Source organism: Sciurus carolinensis, chromosome X (assembly GCF_902686445.1).
Source record: "Sciurus carolinensis chromosome X, mSciCar1.2, whole genome shotgun sequence".
NCBI classification, from domain to species: Eukaryota; Metazoa; Chordata; class Mammalia; order Rodentia; family Sciuridae; genus Sciurus; species Sciurus carolinensis.
In genome coordinates this window covers 16,770,042-16,794,110 of record NC_062232.1, presented here as the reverse complement: position 1 = coordinate 16,794,110, position 24,069 = coordinate 16,770,042, and the positions used below count along the sequence as shown (strand labels likewise).

Sequence of the window (24,069 nt, the reverse complement as noted above, 5' to 3'; positions counted from 1 at the left end):
GGTTTCAATTCTCAGCACCGCATATAGATAAATGAAATAAAGGTCCATTGACAACTAAAAAATATTTTTTTAAAAAAAGAACGCCACCAGAAGAGACTTTTAATAGTTTATATTTTTAAAAGAGGTTCTTGTTGGATTTCTATATTTCAATGAATGGCTAATATAATTAAGCCCTCAGGATTAAAATTACAGAACTGTAGAACAACAAATAGGATGGCAAATTAACGAAGCAATCTGTCCACTGCCTTCACTATGCAAATGAGGAAACATGCACAGAGAAAAGTCTTACGCTTATAGGTGATAAGGTAGAGGAGGAAATAAACACTTCACATTATAAACACTTCACATTATCTGCAGAAAAGATATAAAAAGAATACTGAGTCATGGCACAAGCAAAGAAATCAAGGGCAATGTTTATAAGGTGCCAATTTTTAACCCCTAATAAGCATTTCAAATCTGTTCACTACTCTTCAAATCTAACACCTGTCTTTTTCTTCTGGATTTCTCTTCTTTTTTTTTATTTTCACTTAAAAACACTTTAATGCCACTTCAACACATGGCTCTAACACCAAAAATGGGTAAGTTCAAAATTAGTACATTACCATATCCAATTTCTTCATTCTTGAGAACACAAAGAAAAACTCCAACTTAAAAAGGAAAGCACACTGCTTTTAGTTAAACCCTAAAACCTTTCTCAGGTAGACAGCAGTCTGGCCTACATGTCAGGCATCTATCCACCAGTTTAGGAATGTCTCGTGTTAAAACTTTTTAAAAGTTACTTGAATCATGACAACGCAAAGTTTAAATTCTAAGTCAGCCCAACTATCACGGAGTCCTTGACCTTCAGGAAATGTAGATGGATCAATAATCTTCAAACCAATAATCCCAAGATTTATACAGGTCGTCCACGACTGCAGAACAGTCGATGCTCAGCTGCACCGAGCCAGCAATGAGTGATCTCATCCTCTCTTCGTCCACACGTAAGTGGTGCACTTTGGGATAAGCAAGGAGTCTTTGCAGGGGTACAAAAAACTTATCTCCTTCACAGAAGGGTTTTGGAGAATTCTCTATCCTGGCTTCTTCAGCCTCCGTGAAGACTGCTCCCAACACTATCTGGGGGGCCCCCAAAGAGTCAGTGCTGCCTGGGTTAGTGCCTGAGTCCTTCTGTTCTCGAAGCACTTGCTGCTGTCTCAATCTCAGCCGTTCCACTAGTATCAACACTTCCCCAACCAATACAAATTTGAGCATCTTCTCCTGCTGTAAACTTGGGTAGGAGGTCTTATAAACAGTTTCATAAACGTGTTAATTATGCTGCTCTTAAAAGCACAATTCTGTTGCCTTCCCACTATTTTTCTGGAAGACACCTATCTGGGTACAATATCCAACATGCTCAGCTCCAGCAGATGGTTCCCCTACCCCAGTAAACTCCACAGAGTAATGATAACGATTTGCCACTTGTAAAGCCCAGGACTGAAACTCCATTCTATTCCACTCAAATTTATGATCTGCATCTCTTAGGGTCACTGTGGGAAACAGGGGGTTGAATTCAGAGTTTGGTGTGCTGATGACAATCATGGCTGGAGATAGGTACCCAAATACCACTTCGGGAAATCTGGCCAGATCATCTGAATCCAAATGTTCTATTAATTCAATGCATGTTATCAAGTCAAATCCAAGCAAACGAGAATCTCTCTCCACGACAGAGCCATGATACAAGATAATAGTCAACTCCAGATCTCGAGGCTTTACAAACTCCCCCAAATAGGGAGATAGCTGATGTCCATTCGACTGTAATTTTTCCTTATCAATATCTACTCCAACAAGCCGTTGAATACATGGGTAGATTTTTAGCAGCCTTAGGAGCTCTGTATCACCACATCCCAGGTCTGCAACCTTCTTAGGTTTATGTTGATCCACAAAATCTCTAACAAACTGGTATCATTGTTTGTATAATGGAGGTTTAAACTTAATTACTTTCTCAGGGCAAACTTCTTCAAAATTATCATCAATCACACTATTGCACTGTCCATTCATTTCTTCCATCTTGCTTCCAGGTTTTGTGGAGAAAAAACAGATATATCATTTAAGTTCTGTATCTGAGGATCAGCAGCAACTCAGCTTCGAGTAGGAAGCACATCAAGCTGGAAAGCAAAGCACAGAGGACTGAGCCTGGATTTCTCTTCTTAAAGTCATCTAATTGATGTACTCCTGTTCTCTCTTGCCCTCCTCCCAAGACAATGATTTAAAATGAAAATCTAATCATATGACTCCTTCACCTAAAGCTGATCACTTCCAAAACTTATGACTGCTTTTAAAATAAAGACCAGAATGTTCAGCATGGGCCACTGAGCCTTGCCTGCTCTATGCTCTGTCCCACCTCCCCTTCACTGCCAGCCACGGTATTTTCCTCCTCCTCTTCATTGATGATACTCTAGATTTCCTGAGCTCCCCAATTCATCAGCATCTGCTCCCTCCATAGAAGGCCCCCCACTTTCATTGGCCAACCTCTACTCCTTCTTTAAGTCACTTTCAGCAGACATTCTGCCCTGACTACCTCTCACCTAACACAACCATCACCCCAATTCTGGAATGTTTTTATCACCCTATAAAGAGATCTCATATCCATTAGCAGTCATCTCTCTCTGTATCTATAGATTTACCTATTCTAAACAATTAATATAAACAGTATTATACAATATGTGTCATCTTTCATGATTGTTCTTTCACTTCAGATAATGTTTACAAGGGTCATCCATATTATAGCACATGTTGTTACCTCATTCTTTTTATAGTTGAATAACATTGCATGGTATGGATATATTGCATTTTGTTTATTCATCCATCAGTTGATAGACACTTAAGTTGTTTTCACTTTTGAGCTATTATGAATAATGCTGCAATGAATATTCATATACATGATTTTGACTCATTCTCCTCATCTATAACTTGAATATGTTGCCATGCATGGTTTCCAAGTCCCGACCAATTCTAATATGTCATTTTGGAGAGAAAGAAGTTATTTTATATTTTTAACTCAACACCATAATTGCAAACTATATATTAAAACTTGAATTTGTGCTACAATTTAAATATCCATGTAAGAGTATTCAACTAGATAATGACTAGTGTATTTTCTAGTGCCAGGTAAATCTCCCCAGTGATTCCTAGAACTTTGCTTCAGAAATGCCACTCCTCTACATTTTAGGTTTGTATACCTTGAGTTTGTTTTCCTCAGGTTTATGAGCCTATGCCTGGCCTTATTGAAATTCAATCAAATCTGTCTTTTTTGTGTTATGGTGCTGGGATTCAAACCCAGGGCTTTACACATACTAGGCAAGCACTCTACTAAGCTATACCCCCAATCCCAAATGTCTTTAATTCTCCAATTTTTCTTTGAATTATTATCCTAGTTCACAAAGAATTGACTTCCTTCCTCATCTCTCTTTCCTTTCCTCTTTTCAGAATCATGTGCACACCAGTTCCAAGGACCAAGAAGCTCTTATAATCTGAGTTACAGAAAATAAAGATAATGAATTGAAGAATTTTTCTAATGAACTCTATCTTCACTTCTTTAAAAATAATCAAGAAAACCAATATATTATTCAATTCTATTGAATTCATTTATTGAGTACCTATGTGCCAGATACTGTGCTGGGTGCTGAGCCTACATATATCAAACAGGTAGAGTTCATGGAATAGGTCCCTGGGCTGTTGGCCAAAGAGAGGGGATGTTGGACCAACTCCAGGGTCATCACTTTGAGCACTTCTCAGGCTGTGGATGATGGTAAGCGGAGGATGGGAGCAGGGGTAACACAGATGAGCTAAGCATTAGGCCATGGGGACAGCAGGTGGCAGGTGTTGGTTCCCAGCTGTGTGGGAAGTTGTGCCCAGTGAGGAAGAACTGCCAATGTTTCAAGAGAAGCCAGAAATCTAGTTTCCATGTGAAAAGTCTTACTTCTTAAGTGTCTTCTCAATTTAGAACACATTGATAAGTTATTTATACTTAATGCATTTATGTCTCTCTTAGGCTTGGCAATTAGAAAAGATTAAAAAGACCAGTGGGCAGGTGAACATAAAAAAAGGGAGAGTTCCTAACTTCTAGGAATTCATCACCCGGAGAGAAAAAACCAAACATGTAACTGAATGCATTGTAATAACTGTTTCAGTGACAAGTGCCATACAATCTCAGAAGCAGCAGCAAACAATTCTTTCTACCAGTAAAGTATAGGAGGAGTCTTAGTGAGGAGGCAGGATAATGGCCTGGAAAGACACAGAGAGAAGATGATGATATTTACTAAATTTCTTCCCTTAGGGAAAAAGAAACTAAATTATCTAAACTGAATTTTCTGGCTTAATAACTAAACCCTTTATAAAGAAACCAGAAGGTTTTCAAAATATTAAAGAAAAAATATTATTTGTCTCTATATCTCACATTATCATACCCCTAGATACCTGGCTAATTAAAATCTGTCACTTTCACTAAAGGTACACATGGAAGTGACCAGGTACACATGGTTCAGTTGTCCATCTCCTGATGCAATGTCACCATCACTACCAACACAGATGAATCTTGTGTTGGAGGCAACTAGAGCTATGTGTCCTCAGTGGAAATGAGCCCCATAAGCAGGAGAACTCTGCTTCACTTGAGAACTTAGTTCCACACTCTTGGAGAAGTAGCATGCCTCTCTCAGGATAATTCTGAGCTGATTCCCAATTCACAAAGGAAGATTTATTGCTTTCTAACATGAACTTTGTCCCTGGGTAAAACAGTTCCCAAACCATCTCTTCCATATACCATGTTTGTACAAGTCAAAACTACACATATCAAGTACCTGCTTTGGGTGAGAAATTCTGCTTGACACTGGAGTCCCAAGAGTAAAAACAGACTGGGCACGTAGCTCAGTATCAGAGCATTTGCCTAGTATGCAAAAGGCCCTGGGTTCCATCCCCAACACATATATAAATAAATAAATAAAATAAAGAGCGGAAACAGCCAGGTATGGTAGTGCATACCTGTAATCCCAGCTATCTGGGAGGCTGAGGCAGGAGGATTGCAAGTTTGAGGCCAGCTTGGGCAACTTAGTAAGATCCTGTCTCAAAATAAAGAATAAAAATGGCTAGGGATATAGCTTAGTGGTAGAACATCCCTGGGTTCAATCCCCAATACCACAAAAAGTAAATAGAGAACAACAGTCCCTGCCACATAGGGGCTCATAACTGGCTTCCTGAATCATTTCACAGATGAAGAAACTAAGGTTCTGAACATTCTGTTTTTTCCCTCTGATCTGGTCATGAGATACTCCCTTTATTGAGTACCTTCCTCGCTTCATGGATTTTTCAGGGCCCAACTAAAGCCCTACCTCTCTAAGAGGATTTCCTGATTCCTTTCATAATTATTAACTTGTACTTTCTCTTAATTTCTATTTCACAAAGTCTGTACCTGAGAATTAATTATTCTTTGCTTTGTTTTATTTCTTCAATAATTTTAAGTGTCTATCTTAGTACTCCATTGATATTATAAGCTTTTTGAAGGTAGGAATTATCTTCTAAACTTTGGGTCTGGACACATAGTTAGTTCTCAATATTTATTTAAGATTTAGTTTATTGGATGGCAGAAACCAGCTTTTGAGCAGACTAGTAATGGAGAGAAAGGAATAGTAAGCAATGTTTCCATCTTCAAGGGCTAGTTTGGTTCAAACGCAGCCTTCAAATTCCAGCTGACCTGGGTTTAAAGAACCTTCCAAAGAGAATAATGTGGAAACAAAATCATATGCATGGCCTATCTGATTGGAAATTGGGTCCATCACAGTGACACAAAGGATGATGTATTATATGGGAAAACATCATCTGTTATAAGTGTCAACCTCAAAAGCCACCCTCCAGAGCATTCTAAATTTAATGTGTTGATCTATTATCTGGGCACTTATCTAAACCCTTCGAGATATTTTAAAGTTAAAAGTAACTTCTTTTTCTTACTGCTATAAAGAGCTGTTTTCATCCAGGCACAGGGGTGCACACCTATAATCCCAGCTTCCCTGGAGACTAAGGCAAGAGGGAGGATCACAAGTTCCTGGTCAGCCTGGGCAACTTAAAGAGATCCTGTCTCAAAATAAAAAAAAAATAGAGTTAGGGATGTAGTTCAGGGTAGCTAAGTGGTAAAACACCTCTGGTTTCATCCCACTACAAAAAAAAAAAAAAAAAGTTGTTTTCTACTGCCTCCTACTGTTGCTTGTTTAACAGAAGAGGGCACTTAGCAGAGAAACAGACAGCAACTCTGAAACTCTGAAGCATTATAATGCATGAGAGAGCATGAATACTGGCAGTGGGAAAGGTCTGAGCCTTTGTAGCTTACCCTCTCTGAAGGAGGACCATAAAAGCCTCTTTATTTCCTTCTCTCTTCAACTTACTTGCAGGATTAAAGTCCAAGAAAATCCTCACCCTTTTTCTATTCCCTGGACTGTCTCATTCAGAGAGAACTGGATAACTGATGCCTTGTTGAAGGCGAAGGATAGGAAGACACCCAAATAGCTGGTTTTACCCTATGCACTGGAAAAGACAAGACCCTTAGACTTTTCTGGTTTCTGGTGGGAAGTTTGGAGTGGACCTTTTGATTTACATTGCATCTATACTTTTCTATTACATCAGAACTTCCCCCTAGTACTTCAGGAGAACTTTCTTCCCTGGTAGAAAAGGGTTTTTTTTTTTTTGTTTTGTTTTGTTTTGTTTTGTTTTGTTTTGTTTTGTTGCAAGGAAGAAAAAGAAAAAGCTCCCATCATGAGCAGCAGCTTATCTCCAACTTGCCTATGAGGGGCACAGTGTTCTCAAATTTTGATAACCCCCTTCCAGCTTTCAGTCAGCCAGAATTTGGCATGGTGCAGGAAGGCATATGACCTCTTTCACTGAAGACCATTTTTTGTTGTTGTTTGTTGTTGTTGTTGGATTTTGGAGTCTTCATTTGTTTATTTTGCACTAGGGATTGAACCCATGGCCTCCCACATACGAGGCAAGTACTTTATTACTGAGTTACACCCCCAGCCCAAAGAGAAGGGTTCACTGAAGAGATTAGAAGAAGTCATGAAAGAGAAGAGAATCCTGTCGGTAGAACCAAAAAGTTTATCCAATCTCTAGGGTTCTGCCATGTTTACTGCAGCAACTCCTGGCACGGTATCTAATACACCCATAATTACACAATATGGATTGACCAAAAAACTAAATAGTAGCAATGATAACTACTATTCAGTACTTAGCTCGTTGCTTAATGTATTGAAAAATACATAATAAAGATATGTTGAACAAATGAGGAAATAGTAGAAATAGTATAGCATTTATTGATGAATTATTTTTTAATCCTCACAAAACCCATAGGAGGTCAGTATTCCTATTATTCCTATTTTGTAGATAAGGAAATCATGATTTAGAGATATTGAGTAACTTTTCCAAGTCAATATGGCTAGCAAGTGATGGCAGATTGCAGTTAGTTGTGTCCTTCTCCACCGCAGGTGCAGTCTTGCACCCCAGACTTGCTGTGAAAAAAAGTATGATAAGGGTAGATCTGGAGAAGTAGGCTCATGACCCCCTAACCATGTATAATAGCAATAACTGCTGGAATATGAAGATTCTGTAAAGTAGGGGAACCAAACTGAGAAATGAGACATCCTAAATAATCATGGGGCCTCACATTTTATTCCTTAAGTTCCCCCTCTCATGTATATATTTAGCACTTTCCAAGACTTCAGCCAATATATTTCCCTTTTGACTAGTTTCTGTATATGAATAAATATATTCTGCATTTACTTTACTTTGGTAAATTATAAAGAAATGAATAACCCATGGTGCTAGCTTAATTGATGGGTTATCATCAAATGACTCCCCAACATATTGCAAACAAAAGTCTTGAAAATTGTCATTTCAAAACCCTATGTCTGAGGCTGGGGTTGTAGCTCAAGTGGTAGAGCCCTTGCCTACCCTATAGGAGACCCTAGGTTGAATTCCACAGCACTGAAAACAAACAAAAACTGTGTCTGCATTTTGATTTTCCTAATACAGGACTCTTTTCTATCTCGTCAGTAAATAAGGAAATTCTATTCTGTTCTTGCAAGAATGTTCATACAGTGTTGTTTGAAATGGCAAAAAAATCCCAATCTAATCGTCCATCAATAAGAATCTTTTTAACCTTGAATCCTCTGAGAAATTATTTTTATTTTATCTCATTTTTATGTTATTATTATTGTTACTGTTGTTATTTTGGAGTGCTGAGGATCGAACCCAGGGCCTCCTCACACATGCTAGACAAGTGCTTTACCACTGAGCAACATGCCCGACCCCAGGAATGATTTTTAATTAAATTAGTTTATAACACATTGCACAAATCCGTTTCAAAGTCAGTATTCCTTTCTTGGATAGATTTCCAATGTTTATCGTTTAATATGTCCATCTTGTAGCCTTTTCCCATATATGAATAAGTACAAACACTCCAAATAGGGGAAAGACACATCCACACAATTGGTTTATTAACTGCAGAAAGTTGTGTGACTTTTTGTCTCCCAATGGCTCACTGAATTGTGAAATGCTTTATTTAGTTTACTATGGTTCAGGTACTGGCCTTCAGAAATACAAGTCAGAAACCTGATTTGTCTCTTCACTCAAGGTGAATCTGTGTCCCTAAGAGGGCTCACATCAGCCAAAAGACTGACATGTGATATTGGAATATCAATTTATTTTTTTGAATGTGAACATGCATGCATGACACATGTGCATGTACATGTGGTATCGGGGATTGAACCCAGGAGAACTTTACCACTGAATCAAATACCCAATCCTCTTTATTTTTTATTTTGAGACAAGGGGGGAACATAAGAAGCACAATTATAACCCCAAAATTTACTGATGAGTATGGAATCCATTACATTTAGCTATGATATATTCACAAGAATGTAAGGACCACAGTGACAAAGATGTTTGTCTAATTTTTCCACTGCTATAATTTCAGAGGCTATAACACCTGACACAATAAAAGTCTGTTAAATGAATGAATGAATACAAAGATAATGACATTCATCTCCACAATATACCTATACTTGTTTTAAGATTGAGCTACTGAAGGGCTGGGAATATAACTCAGAGTTAGAATACTTGCTTAGCATGCAAGCCCAGTATGGGAGGAGGAGGAGGGGAAGGGGAGGAGAAGGGGGTGAAGGAGGAGGGGGGGGGAAGGAGGAGGGGGAGGAGGAGGAGTAGGAAGAGAATTGCATCAGAGAATTGCTCAAAGACAGTTCTGGATTGAGTGATGCTAATTTTGGTCACAAACATTCTTTTTTTTTTTCCTATGCTTCCAGGACTGACCTAGTAGACATCTTTAGTTGCCTGCCCTAGAATCATTCCCTTCTAATTCCTTGCTAACAGAAACCCAATTGTGTTCTGGGTAGCAATGTGTCCAACTTCAAAGTATCATAATCACTCTTAACCAAATATAGCCTCTCCCTTCACCATTACCAGATATCATTTTCCCAACCTTCTTTGCAGCCAATCATAGTCACACTACCTACAACTATCCAATGAGATGAGAGAAAACTTCTGAGGCATTCCAGGAAATTATTTCCCAGATAAAGACAGAGCACTGGGCTGGGGATGTAGTTCAGTGGTCAAGCACTTGCCTAGCAAGCATGAGGCCCTGAATTCATTTTGCAACACTGTGGATGGTGGTGTGGGGACAGAGCCTCATTAGGAGAAAGAGTTTTTTGCTTCTGACCATACCTTCCTATAATATGCTAGTGTGAGGACCTGATGCTTGGAGTTATCACAGCTCTCCTATAATAATGAGATGAGTTGAGATGGCTAGCAGAGTTGAAGGGTTTTAAAAACCCAAATCCTTAATAACATGATTAATTGCTAAACAAGTCCTGGAACTGGGTACACTAGGCTTCTCACTGAGCTTTTGTTTTTAAGTTTTTATGGCTTAAGCTATTGTAAGTAAGGTATTCTGTTAGCTGTAGTCAAAAGCATTCCTACTAAGTGAAATAAGCAAATCCCAAAAAACCAAAGGTCAATGTTCTTTCTGATATGTGGATGCTGACACACAATAGGCTGGGGGAAGGGGTGATGGGAAAAACTGTAGAATGAATCAGACAATATAACTTTCCTATACTCATATATGAATACACAACCAGTGTAACTCCACATCTGTGTAACCACAAAAACGGAAAGTTAAACTCCATGTATGTATGATATGTCAAAATCATGCATAAAAAGAACAAATAAAAAATAAAAAATATTTAAATGTAAAAAAAAGTTACAAAAGCATTCCTAACTTAATGATCAAGTTCATTAAGTAAGTGTATACTTTCTCTCTCTCTCTTTCTCTCTCTCTCTCTCTCTTACTGAGGATTGAACCCAGGGATGCTTGACCACTGAACTACAACCCCAGTGTTTTTTATTTTTTATTTTGAGATAGTGTCTTGCTAAATTGCTTATGGCCTCACTAAGTTACTTAGGTTGGCCATCTTCCTGCCTCAGCCTCCCAAATCACTGGGACTGTAGGCATGAGCCACCACACCCAATTTATACCTTCTCTTTTTAGATATGTTAATATAGTTTACAGTCAAATATTAACCGTCTTGGAGTACATTTTTAATATCCTCACTTGATGAATTATCTGTTGATTTTAAGTTTCACTTTCAGAGAGTGTCCTAATTACACTCATTTCCAGTTTCTCTACCCAAATCATGAAACTGCCCCAACTGTGATAGCACAGTACTTCAGGTCCTTTCCCAGTGCTTCTCCTTTGCTTGATATGTTACCTCTTTCAGATCTTTCCACATTTCATCTGTTATCATGATAAACAGAACTGATTTCATTTTCTGGATTAATTAGAAGTGGCTGATTTTATCATCAACAAAAGCTAGAGAATTTCATTCGTGGGAGTCTGATTATCATGTTTTAGTTTATCTCATTCCAATTACCCGGTAATTACACAATGTTTTAGGTTTTTCATTTGGTGATTTTTTTACCTGATAGGTGTAAGATATCAGTAACAAGAGTGGTTCTACATTTCTTTTGTCCCACCTGTTGTTTGTTTGTTTGTTTTGTGGTTTAACCCAGTGGCATTCTACCACTGAGCTATACCCCCAGCCCTTTTTAAAATTTTTAATATGTGACAGGGTCTTGCTAAGCTGCTGAGTCTGGCCTGGAACTTGTAATGCTCCTGCATCAGCCTCCCAAATCACTGAGATTACAGACACGCACCATCGTGCCCAGCTTTGGTGTGATTTTCTTTGTGTTTATGCTGCTTTGGATTCATTGAGATTCTTGGTCATTATTATAGTTTTCACTGAATTTGGAACATTTTGGGAGTTGAATGCAGAATGACAAAATTGTGAATTGTGTTTCATTAACATATATTACTGAAGGTAAATGAAGTGTGCTTAACCAATAGCACAGCTCTTAAATTAATTTTTGTTTTTAACCATGGCTTAAGAGATTAGGTACTAAAAGAAAATTTGGTAAATTATGCTATCTGCTGTGCTGCACTATAACTACACAATTTCTCCCTATCTGGTACAACAACAACAACAACAACAAAAATCTGTAAAAATGAGAAAGGGAAAAAGTTGTGTTAACTAATAGGTTCTACATCATGGTCTTTTTGACATTTTCTCCTACTTTCATCTTTCCTTAAACCTTCTTCTTTAAAAAAAAGTCTGCAACTCTAGCCAGGCATGGTAGCACATGCCTGTAATCTCAGCAGCTCGGGAGGCTGAGGCTGGAGGATCAAGAGTCCAAGGCAGGGGCTGGGTTGTAGCTAGGTAGTACAGCACTTGCCTAGCATGTATGAGGCATATGGGTTTGATTCTCAGCACCACATATAAATAAATAAAATAGATGTCCACCGACAACTAAAAAAAAAAAAATTAAAAAAGAGTCCAAGGCAGCCTCAACAACTTAGTGAGGTACTAAGCAACGTAGTGAAACCTGTCTCAAAATAAAAAATAAAAAAGGGCTGGGGACATGGATCAGTGGTTAAGCATTTCTGGTTCAATCCCTGGTACCAAAAAAAAAAAAAAAAAGAATCTGCAACTGTGGTTTGTGGTGGAATGTTAATTAGATCATAGATGAGATCCACTATTCAAGTGAGATGGAGTGTAAACAATTTGTCCTAGGCCATGTGTTCTGAGACTTTTTTTTTTTTTTGGCTTACAGGATGCAAGGTTAGCACTCTATCCCTAGGCTATATCCTCAGTCCAAGACAATATGGTCTGGATTGGATCTTGTTCACATGCCGCCTAGCCAGGCAGAAGATTTTTTTTAAAAAAGTAAATAGTAGAAAGATCAGTAGAATGAGTAGAAGGAAGGGAACAGGGCAAGGGAGGAGGAGAGGGAAAGGGGAAAGTACTGGGGACTGAATTAGAGCATATTATATTCTATGCTTTTATAATTATGTTAAAAGAATCCTAATGTTATGTATAACTAAAAAGGTGGCACACACCTGCAATCCCACCTACTTTGGAGACTAAGGCAGGACGATGGCAAGTTCAAGACCAGCCCAGGAAACTTAGCAAGACCCCATCTCAAAATAAAAAAATAAAAATGGCTAGGAATATAGTTCAGTGGTATACACCCTCAGGTTCAATCCCTAAAGCTGAAAACAAATTGCTGCTTTTTCTGCCACATAAATATACTCAGCTCACCTCTCAAAAGTACTTAACAAGTCCACTATTCTTTTGCCTCATGACAGAAAGTTGGCAAGCTCTAAGTCACTAGCTTTGATGGGAAAAAAACATACTCCCAGTCAGATGAGTGTGTATTTTATCTATTAGGGAAGAACATAAATGAAGAACTGTGGACCATTTTCAAAGTAAGGGGACAACTCCCATCTTAGAAAGAATAATGGTATTGTGGTAACCAGATTCATCTAGATGTTCAGAGAATAATTTCCCTTGAGCAGAAAGTCCTAGGGCCTCTGCAATTCTCCTTTGTGAAGGAGTGTGGACACGGGTAGCTTCCTGCAGCCTCATAGGGTGGCAGGGATCTCTTAGCAAGCTGATTGTCTACTTGTCTTGAGCTGTAGGCATTTCCTTTTTTTATATTTTTTTAGCTGTCAGTGGATCTTTATTTTTGTTTATATGTGGTGCTGAGAATCGAACCCAATGCTTCACACATGCCAGGCAAGCGCTCTACCACTGAGCCACAACCCCAGCCCAAGCAGGAGGCATTTCTGACCAATATTGCCTTCTTACCAGTTTCATTCTTGGGGGTGGAAGTGGGAATGCAAGACAGAGGAAGAAGTTGGAGACACTGGAACTATCAAAAGTATTCCCTGTTGTAATTTAAACAAGGCATGTGTGGGGTTAGAGGCATGGCTCAATGGTATACACAAGGCCCTGGGTTCAATCCCCAGAACCAGGAATAATAATAACAGTGAACAAGGAATGTACTCATAAAACTTAATTTGTGAAAAGTGGACCAAATGTTTCAATTATTTACATTTTTTTGCCTCAGCTCCAGTCTTAGGATGGTATTTAACACAATGTCTATGTTTATAGTTACCTTTTTTTGCCAAAAGATCTATGCAGGCTGTAATTGTACAGTGATGTAGTAAAAGATCTCTTGACTAAAAGTTAAGAGACCTCAGTCGTATTTGTGATTCTGCCCATCAGCTGTGTGATCTTGGACTAGTTCTTTAACTGCTCTAGGTTTCAGGGGTTTTTGGGTTTTTGTGTGTGTGTGTGTGTGCTGAGCACCAAACCAGGGTCTCATGCATGTTTGGTGAGCACTTTACCACTGAGCCACAACCCTAGCCCTAGGTTTCAGTTTTAAGTAGTCAAAAAGAAATCTGAATTAGAGAATCACTAACATTCTGTACTAGGATCTCAGCAGCAGAGGTTGAAAGCATTGGAAGGAAAAAAAATCCTTTATACTTCCAGACTATATTCATCCAGACCATCTTTATTTAAATGGCTGATTTTACTCCTAATTTTTCCTGACTATAGAATTTAAAAGTATAATTAGTTGTTTTGTGGACTATAGCAACACATATTTTTAGTTTGATAGAATCCAGATGAGAAAGTTGGACATATATTAAAAAGTAAGTAATAATATATGGAAATTAAAACTAAATAAAATTAGTGCCAAGCAAAGCATACCACTTGTGTTAGTCAGCTTTTCATCACTGTACTCAAAATAACTGACAAGAACAACTTAGAAAAGCGAAGATTTATTTTGGCTCATGGTTCCAGGGGATTCACTCCATGATTAACTGACTCCAAGGCAGAAACATCATGGTGGAAGGGTATGGTGGGGGAAAGTTCTCAGCTCATGGCAGCCAGGAAAGACAGAAAGACAGAGTGAAGGGACCAGTAATGATATAGTCCCTAAGGTCATGCCCCAATTACCTACTTCCTCCAACTATGTCTCATCTACCTATAGTTTTCTCCACCTCCCAGTAAGTCCATTCAAATTATTAATTCATCAAATGGATTAATCCACTGTTAATCCACTGATAAGGTCAGAGCCTTCATGATTCAATCTTTTCACCTTTGAACACTGCTGCATTGCCTAGCACATGGATTTTTGGAGGACATTCCAAATACAAACTATAACATGACTCATGATAGGCACTAAGAAATACTAGTTGCTAGGGGATGGGGTTCAGTGGTGGAGTATTTACCTAGCAGGCATGAGATCCTGAATTTGATCACTAATACCACAAAAACTAAAAAATAAAAGAAATGCTAGTTGTACCTATTTCTTCCTCTGCTACAGCACCCACCTATAATTAATCTTCAAAAGAGATCTTAAAATGTATTATAATTCTCTCAATCTTAGGGGCCTGTGTCCCTTTTTGATCTTCCTGCACCCTTCTGCTACCTCTATCATCCTTCTATGAAGAGTGACTCACCCGCACATTCTCCACCTCCAGGAGGAATTCTCAGGCAACAACCTTTGTGGTAATCAGTAGACTCTGCCAAACATCACTCACATCAGGGCCAGAACATGGGGCTGCTCCTTGTTCCTCAGGCCAAACAGAGGTTGCCTGGGTGGAGTTTACTCTCTTACATTTCCTTCTTTGAAGTATCCTCTATTTTCCTGTATTCTCTGTTAGTACTTAATTACCAGTTTGCAGATGGTACAAAGATTGGTAAGCTGGGTTTTGAACTTTAAAATCTATTGCATGTACCCAGAGGCCATAGGGAAAAGTGGGGGTGTCTTATATTTAGAGCTTAATAGGCAATTATTTTCTATGATCTTCTTACTGAGTAACCTCCATACCCAGATTCAAAGAACTGATCCTTTCAGAGGCCTAAGAATGATTGATTGCATTTTTCAGATCTCTTAAGAACTTATGAAGAGTTAAAACCTTGATCCCTGAGCTGACTAATGAATAGTAGTCTTCCCTTAGGACACTGCACCCAGAGAAAGAGAGAAAGGACAGCTTAGAGGAGGTAGGTCAATTGAATGGGTTACAAACTGTATCTCAATTCTGACTGTACCTGTTCTTTTTCTCCAGGAGGCTGGATATCTTCTGACCATAACTAGAAACTTACGGGCCTGTAATATTGAACTATAAGTCCTCAGACAACAGGTACAATGCTGTATGAGTTCAATTTTCATCACTATATGAAATACCTAAGGAAGGTTACTTTATTTAAAAAAAAGATTTACTTAGCTCCCAGTTGTAGAGGCTGGAAGTCCAAACACCATGTTCTGGCAAGGGTTCCCCTTGGCTGCATTACATTGTGGCAGGAATGCATATGTAACTATGAGTTTGTTCAGTCTCTTTCCCTCTTCTTATAGAGTCACCAGGATTCAATCATGAGACTCTACCCTAATAACCTAATCTGATAATTTTCAAAAGGCCCCACTTCTAAATATCACAATCAGATCAAGTTTCCATCTTCTTAATAGCATTAACATATGACTTTGGTGATTCAACTCCTGCATGTGTTTGGGGGGACAAATCATATTCAAGCCATAGTACCTGCCATATTTATTTCAATATTCTCTAGTCAATCTCTTATAGACTTTAATTAAAGTATTTGTTAAATGCTGACTTATAAATAGACTTTTACTGCCCTTTAAAAGTGTGGCAGACAGACTCCATGGTGGCCTCCATGGTCCTGCCTCCTGGTGCTCATGCCTTTATATGGCCCTCTCCCTTTTAATGTGGGTGAGATGTGTGACTTGCTTCTAATTCAATATGGTGTAGGTGATAGGATGTAATTCTCAGGATTATGGTACATTATGTAAGACTCTATTTGGCAAATAAAAGCAATAAAAGTAGATAAACTGGACTATATAAAACTTAAAGACTTCAATATATCAAAAGAAACAATCAACAGAGTGAAAAGGCAACCTGTGGAATCGAAGAAAATATTTGCACACCAAATAGCTGTAGGCAAAAAGAAAACAAAAACAAAATGACAAGTGCTGGTGAAGATGTGGAGAAATTAGAATCTTTGTACACTGTTGATGGGAATGTAAAATGGTGCAGCCACTATGGAAAACAGTATGGAGAATCCTCAAAAAATTAAAAAACTGAACTACCATATGATCCCATAATCCCCCTTCTGGATAAATACCATAAAGAACTGACTCAGTGATAGAGTGCTTGCCTAGCATGCATGAGGCCCTAGGTTGAATCCCCAGCACCACAAAAACAAAGCAAAACAACAACAACAATAATTGAGCAGGGCACCTGGCAACTCAACTCAGGAGGCTGAGCAGAAGGACTATAAGTATGAGGAGAGCCTCAGCAATTTAGTGAGACCCTATCTCAAAATAAAAATAAAAAGGGCTGGTGGTATGGCTTGGTGTTAAAGCATGTTGGGTTCAATCTCCAGTAACCACACACACCCTAGGGGGGAAAAAACATTGAAAACAAGATCTTGAAGATATAACTGCATTCCCATGCTCACAGCAACATTACATAGCCAAATGTCCATTGATGGATGAGTGGATAAAGAAAATGTGGTACACATACACAATAGGATATTATTAAACCTTTAAAAGGAAGGAAATTGTGTCCCATGCTACAACATTCATGAACCTTAAAGAAGGGCATGATGCTAGGTGAAATAATTGCCAAAAAACTGCATGATTTCACTTACAAGAGAAAAATAAATCAAACTCCTACAAACAGAAAGTAGAATATAGCTACCAGAAGTTGGAGGAAGGGAAAAATGGGGAACCATTGTTCCTAGATACAGAGTTCTAGTTTTAACAGAAAGTAGAATGTAGCTACCAGAAGTTGGAAAGAGGGGAAAAGGGAAGCCATTGTTCCTGGACATAGAGTTTTAGTTTTACAAGATAAGAGTGTTCTGGAGAGCTGTTACACAACAATGTATATATAGTTGTTATGGTTTAGATATTTGGTGTCCTCCAAAAGCTCATGTGTGAGACAATGAAAGAATGCTCAGAGGTGCAATGATTAGTTTTTGAGAGTTGTAGCCTAAGGTTAACTGGCAGGTAGGGTATGGTTGGAGGAGACAGGTCACTGGGGGCATGCCTGTGGGGTTTATATTTGTCCTTGGTGAGTGGAATTCTCTCTCTGCCTCCTGTTGCCATGCTCTGAGTTGCTTTCCTCCTCCATGCCCTTCAGCCATTATGTTTTACCTCACCTTGGGCCCAGAGTTACCTAGTTGGCTAACTATCGAATGAACCTCTAAAACACTGGAGCCAAAATAAACTCTATTCCTCCTTTACATTGTACTTGTCAGGTCTTTTGGTCAAAGCAGTGAAAAAGTTGACTAAAACAATAGTCAAGACTACTATATTACGTATTTTTAAATGGTTAAAATGAGTTGGACACAGTAGCACATGCCTGTAATCCCAGCAACTTGGGAGGCTGAGGCAGGAAGATTTCAAGTTCAAGTCCTGCCTGGGCAACTTAGTGAGACCCTCTCTCAAAATTTTTCACGGGTTGGGGATGTAGTGCAGAGGTAGAATATTTCAGGGTTCAAGCTCCACTACTGGGGAAAATAGGTTAAGATGATAAACTTTATGTTATGTATTTTCTACCACAATAAAAAATTTATACTGTATCTTGCAAACTTGTAAATGGCAATTCTAGGTAAGGTCATGTGGCAAGGAAATACAGGCAGCCTCTAAAAACTGCAAGTGGTCTCTAGGAGCTGAGGGAGCCAACAGCTGACAGCTAACCAAGAAGCCAAGTTCCTCAGTCAAGAAATGAATTCTGTCACCTGGTATGGTGGCTCATGTTTGTAACCCCAGTTAGTAGGGAGGCTAAGGCAGAAGAATAGCAAGTTTGAGGCTAGCCTGGGCAACTTAACAAGACCCTGTCTCAAAATAAAAAATAGAAAGTGCTGGGAATGTATCTCAGTGATAGAGTTCTTGCCTAGCATGTGCCAAACCCTGGGTTAAATCCCCAGTACTGAGGGAAAAAAAAGAATTCTATCAACTTCAACAACTTGAGTGAACTTGGAAGTGAGATTGCTCCTCATGAGAATGTAGCATAATTGACACCTTGAGTAGAAGACCCACTCAGCCATGACTGGACTCCTGACCCACAAAGACTAAGATAAGCGTGTGTTACTTTAAGCCACTAAGTTTGTGGTAATGTGTTATGTGGCAATAGATAACCAATACAAAAGGGATTGTATAAGCCAATCTGTTTTCAAATAACTGACTTCTAATGGCATGGTCTTAGTGAGAAGAACCTTTTGGGCCTTGACCTTTATAGAACCTTGAAATAAAAAGTATTCATGATAGAGAGCAATGGCTCTCCGAGTACTGGTCAATAAAACTAGTCCTAAGTCAATATTTATCATTCCATCATTTCCTAGTTTGGATAATTTTGTAACCCCTTTGGGTCTCAATATTTCCCAACTCTAAAGACAGAATAACATTACCTACTTGAAGATAGTTGTAAGGATCAAATGAGACAATGCAAGACACATAGGCCACACTGGCTTGGCAATTTTTCTTCCTCCTATTCTCCCCCTATTCTGTTCTCTTTCTCACAAAGATCAGATTCTATTGTAGTAAACTATAAAAACACATTTCTAAAAGTAAACTGTACACCTTGAGGGCTGGTTGCAAAATTTTGTGATCCTTTATAACCCCCAAAACCTTGCACAAGATTCAACAAATACTTGTTGATCTGTGGACTCTTTTAATCAAGTTAAAGTTTTCCAAATGCGAGGTACAATCACTATTCTAAAAAATTAAGCAACTCAAATAGAAAATGCTTTTGTTTTTGCTTCAACTAGGTAGCTATCATTAGTGCTTATTCATGGAGGTCTAATTTACTGCTATCAGTAAATAACAAACTCTCTTAAATGCTTTGTCATTTTAGACAGAAGCAGAGGAGGAAAGGACCTATAGTCACCCATGAGGTATAGCCTGAGGTGTAGGTAGTCCATGGTGTCAGGAAAAAACACTACTAGTAGTAACTCAGGTAGGTGAGAACCAATGCTATTTTTAAAGATCCTTGAAAAAGATATTTCACAAATTCCCATGGTGACCCCCTGTGCATGGAATCCCAGGAGGGTGGGGAGGGTAACAGAGAATGCACTTCCAACTTATTTTCTTCATGCAAGATATTGCCAGCAAAGGCAGAGTCACTCATTGAATACTGGGGGTGGTCATTTGGTGATAGTTCAACCCCTCATTCTACAGACTTAGGATGCTTCAAGCCCCGTTTTTTTCTCATAGCAAAAATCATCCTTTGACTTATCAAGGACCCCAAGCAGGGCCATCCAAGCCCTGTCTCAGCAGGATCTGTATGGGAAAGTGGGTTGTAAAATAAGTCATTCCTCTTAGGCTTGAATACTTGTTCCAATGGGTATAATCCAGACTATAATCCAACTTGCCAAGTATTTCTATTTTATAGCATTTAAAAATTATTGAGGAATTCAAAGAGCTTACTTTCAAAAATTCTAGAAAACATAATACACAAGCTTGTATTCTTTTAGTCATCAGAGTGATAATGTCATCACACATCCTATAAATATATCATTATTTCAAAATTAAAAGGTTAAGAGAAGCATAGTGGATGGAGCAAGTAGGGATTATAAATGGCAATGGAAGCCAGAAGATGTTCACATATTATGAAAGAAAAAAACTTCCAAACCCCAAAGACCTATAAGCAACAGAATAAATTCTTCAAAAACTTTAAGATGAATTAAACACATGCTTAGGTAAGCAAAGTGAAACAGTTTGACAAAAGCAGACCTTCAGGCCCTGCACAGTGGCACAACCCTGTAAACCCAGCAGCTTGGGAGGTAAGGCAGGAGGATCGAAAGTTCAAGACCAGCCTCAGCAATTTAGCAAGGCCCTGAGCAAAATATCAAGACCCTGTCTGAAAATAAAAAATTAAAAAAGAACTGGGGATATGGTTTAGTAGTTAAGTGCCTCTGGGTTCAATCCCAGGTAGAACAAACAAAACAAACAAAAAAGCAGAACTTCACTAAAGAAAATCATAGAGAATGTACCTGAGCCAGAGGGCAGTGTTTCCACAGGAGGATCAGAAATTTAAGAGGAATAGGAAGGGGAAAAGTAAGAAAGAAAAAATTTTAACTGTAAAAATTACAAGTATAAGGGAAAGAAACCATTGAGAAAGCCAAAGAGATTACCTTGGGAAATTTTAGAAAACACCATATACAAGCACACATTGCTTTAGTCATCAGGGAGATGACATCATCATACTTCAGGTTGCCTCTGGAAAATTCCAGCAAAAGTGGAAAAGGCAGATGACATCGGGACTTACAGCTGCTCTGATTCTTCTCCTACCAATAAAGGCTAGGGCCCGTCACAAAGGGAATTCTCTATATTTTAACAGTGGTCACTCGGGGCCTCGAGAACATCCAGGTTGGGTTTCCGGGAAGGCTCCGAGAGGCGCCGCTAGAGGGCGCTACTAGAGAACCCCAGTGCGGACCTCGGCCCCCCACCAGGCCCAGCTCGAGCTTCCGATTCACACGGGCGCCGGAAAAGGGCGGTGTCCGGAAATGGGGGCGGTGTGCCGCGGGTTCGCGACCTCATTGGACGAGGTGTGTCCGTCTCACGGCCCAGGGCGGGGTTTCTTAGCACTAAAAAGCAGGCTCCGGACGAAGCTCCTTGCTCTGCTCGCAGTTGCAATTCTGCTGAAGGATTTTTCTTTACTTGTCGAGGTTCGCCGGGTCATGGTGCCAGCCTGACTGAGAAGAGGACGCTCCCGGGAGACGAATGAGGAACCACCTCCTCCTGCTGTTCAAGTACAGGGGCCTAGTCCGCAAAGGGAAGAAAAGCAAAAGACGAAAATGGCTAAATTCGTGATCCGCCCAGCCACTGCCGCCGACTGTAGTGATATCCTGCGACTGATTAAGGTAGCGGAAGGTCTGGGTTCGTCCTGGGGCGGTGGGTGGGAGCGGCTCGGTTTTCCGAGGAAGTCTGAGCTGGTGCGAGAGCCCAGCCGGTTCCTCTTTCTCTTCTGGCCTCCTACACAGGGCAGGATTCTGGCAGCCACTCGGCTGCGCCTGCCCATTCCTTCCCTCTGAGCTGGCCGTGCCGGGCCTCATTTTCTTTTCTTTTTCTCTCTCTTCTATGTGCATCGCCCCAGGAACTGGCTAAATATGAATACATGGAAGACCAAGTAATATTAACTGAAAAAGGTAACAACAGTGTCGGGGGGCGGTACAGGCGTTCGGTACCTCTCACCTTCCTAGAGGCCAACACTGTCTCTGTTGCCCCTTCTTGCAGATCTGCTAGAGGATGGTTTTGGAGAGCACCCCTTCTACCACTGCCTGGTTGCAGAAGTGCCCAAGGAACATTGGACTCCGGAAGGTAACCCCTCACCCTATCCAGAAGCCAGAGAGACTGAGTGTTGTGTAAAATGTAGTGTCTGTTGTGTAGAACCCTTGACTACACAGGCTGAAGTTACTGAGAAGTTGACCGGAAATAATAGCCAGCCAGTATTCAAATTACTGAGAAAAGAAAATTGATGTGCTGCACTTTATAATAGGGCGGGTTAAAGGAACTGTTTAAGTAAGTATCAAAGTGCTGTGGAGACCCGGAAGAGTTAGGTATAATGTCATTTGTTGTAATTCAGTTTCATAAAATGGTTCTTGTTTGACCCTAATATAACCTTTTTTATAATTGTGTTAAATCACATTTTTTTCTTTAATTTGTCCCAATCTTCAGGTTACAGTCTCTAGCTTCGCCATGTACATGGCCCTTCCGTGTACATGGATGGGCGGGGAGGTAACTAAAAGATCCTTTACACAATAAACTAGATGATCATGATAAATGAGGTAAGGTCCTATTATCACACACTTAAAACACGGTAGATCAGAAACTCTTTTACTCACTTCCTGTCTGTTTACAAAGAAATATAAAATGGCTAGAAAGTTTAATTTGAAACCTTTGCCTCCATTTGGAATAATAGACACCCCTTATGAGGGAGTCAAGCTTTTTTTTTTTTTTTTTTTTTTTTTTGCTGGCCCCTGTTGACTGGTCAGAAGACAGCTGAAAGGGGAAGTTGGGTGGATGGGTGCTTTCTCAAAGTTTTTTTTTCCTGGCATCTGTTCCCCAAGCTAGAAGAAATGAGCAGAAAACATAAGGAACAAGGCGTTTTGTTTTTTTTTAAGAGGTATATGGATGTTACATAATACCTGTTTCTGGGTACTGCTGCTTCTTCTGGCTTAAAAACTGGAGAGAGCAAATTGAAAATGTATAAATTGGAAGGCAAGTTCTGAAATTAAACAACATACTTTTGGCCTGATGTTCTGACAAGGAAGTAAGAGTTGGTAAACTACAAATATTTACTATTCTGAACTGCCGTGTAAACCCAACTTATTCCCAAGTCACATACCAGTATATCATTAGGATGTGAATAATGTGTGTGTTTAGTTTAAGACCATAGCACTTTTGCTCTGGCAAGTAATGAAAGCATTCTCACTTCCTGAGTGAGGTCCAGCAGACTGCAGAGTAGCCAATCTGGTTGTAGCCTGGCTTCAGCTAGCTCTCATAATGTGTGCTTTTTGCAAATACATGTCTGAGAACAGTGAGATCATCCAACAGTGGCCTGGACTGCACTAGCATAAAGGTCAGAAGGCAGTCTAGTTCAGTGGCTACTTGTTTCTATAATACATGCATGTATATTTCTTTAAAACCTATGATAGGCTTCTGATTCTGCCACTACAACTTTAATGGATTGTTTTTCTTCTTCATATCTCATGTGATACTCTTATTACAGGACACAGCATTGTTGGTTTTGCCATGTACTATTTTACCTATGACCCATGGATTGGAAAATTACTGTATCTTGAAGACTTCTTCGTGATGAGTGATTATAGAGGTAAGGTTGAATTTAAGGGAAAGTGTCTAAGGAGAAATCAGGGCAGTAATTCCTTACAGTAACTTTTAAAATTGTACTTCTCTTTCTTTTAGGCTTTGGTATAGGATCAGAAATTTTGAAGAATCTAAGCCAGGTATGTCCTAGTTTTGGGTTTCCAAATTGTAAGGGTTATGAGATTATCATAATGACTGAATCAAAATTGAGTTTTGGAAAGCAGGTGAAATGTCACTGAATTTTTTTTCTCTCCCTTATAATAGGTTGCCATGAAGTGTCGCTGCAGTAGCATGCACTTCTTGGTAGCAGAATGGAATGAACCATCTATCAACTTCTACAAAAGAAGAGGTGCTTCTGATCTGTCCAGTGAAGAGGGATGGAGACTCTTTAAGATTGACAAAGAGTACTTGATAAAAATGGCAGCAGAGGAGTGAAGAGTGCTGGTGTAGATGATGACAACCTCCATTCTATTTTAGAATAAATTCTCAACTTATCTTGCTTTCTATCCTATTTGTAGTAAAATAATAGAATGAGCACCCATTCCAAAGCTTTATTACCAGTGGCGTTGTTGCATGTTTGAAATGTGGTCTGTTTAAAATGGCAATCATATATGCAGTTTGGAGTCAGATTTCTCCTTGAACATCTTTTGATAAACAGCAAGGTGGTGTGATCTTAATATATATGAAAAAAACTTCATTCTTGTGAGTCATTTAAATGTGTACAATGTACACACTGGTACTTAGAGTTTCTGTTTTGATTCTTTTTTAATAAACTGCTCTTTGATTTAA

At 39.2% G+C, this 24,069-nt stretch overlaps 1 protein-coding gene and 1 pseudogene across 1 annotated transcript; one reads left to right on the top strand and one right to left on the bottom strand.

The window, feature by feature from the left end:
* Nucleotides 1-129: 129 nt before the first annotated feature.
* Nucleotides 130-21,356, bottom strand: LOC124972425 (small RNA 2'-O-methyltransferase-like; annotated as a pseudogene).
* Nucleotides 21,064-24,069, top strand: Sat1 (spermidine/spermine N1-acetyltransferase 1). Its single transcript, XM_047536837.1, has 6 exons — nucleotides 21,064-21,317; nucleotides 21,551-21,602; nucleotides 21,691-21,774; nucleotides 23,186-23,287; nucleotides 23,380-23,420; nucleotides 23,545-24,069. The coding sequence occupies exons 1-6, from the start codon at nucleotides 21,252-21,254 to the stop codon at nucleotides 23,713-23,715; spliced, it is 516 nt and encodes a 171-aa protein (XP_047392793.1). The 5' UTR covers nucleotides 21,064-21,251; the 3' UTR covers nucleotides 23,716-24,069.

Excerpts from the sequence above, each read along its gene's own strand:
- Sat1 (XM_047536837.1), top strand. The coding sequence starts at position 21,252 with ATGGCTAAATTCGTGATCCGCCCAGCCACTGCCGCCGACTGTAGTGAT. Across the intron at positions 21,318-21,550 it reads ATATCCTGCGACTGATTAAG|GAACTGGCTAAATATGAATA; the intron begins GTAGCGGAAGGT and ends GCATCGCCCCAG. Across the intron at positions 21,775-23,185 it reads GGAACATTGGACTCCGGAAG|GACACAGCATTGTTGGTTTT; the intron begins GTAACCCCTCAC and ends CTCTTATTACAG.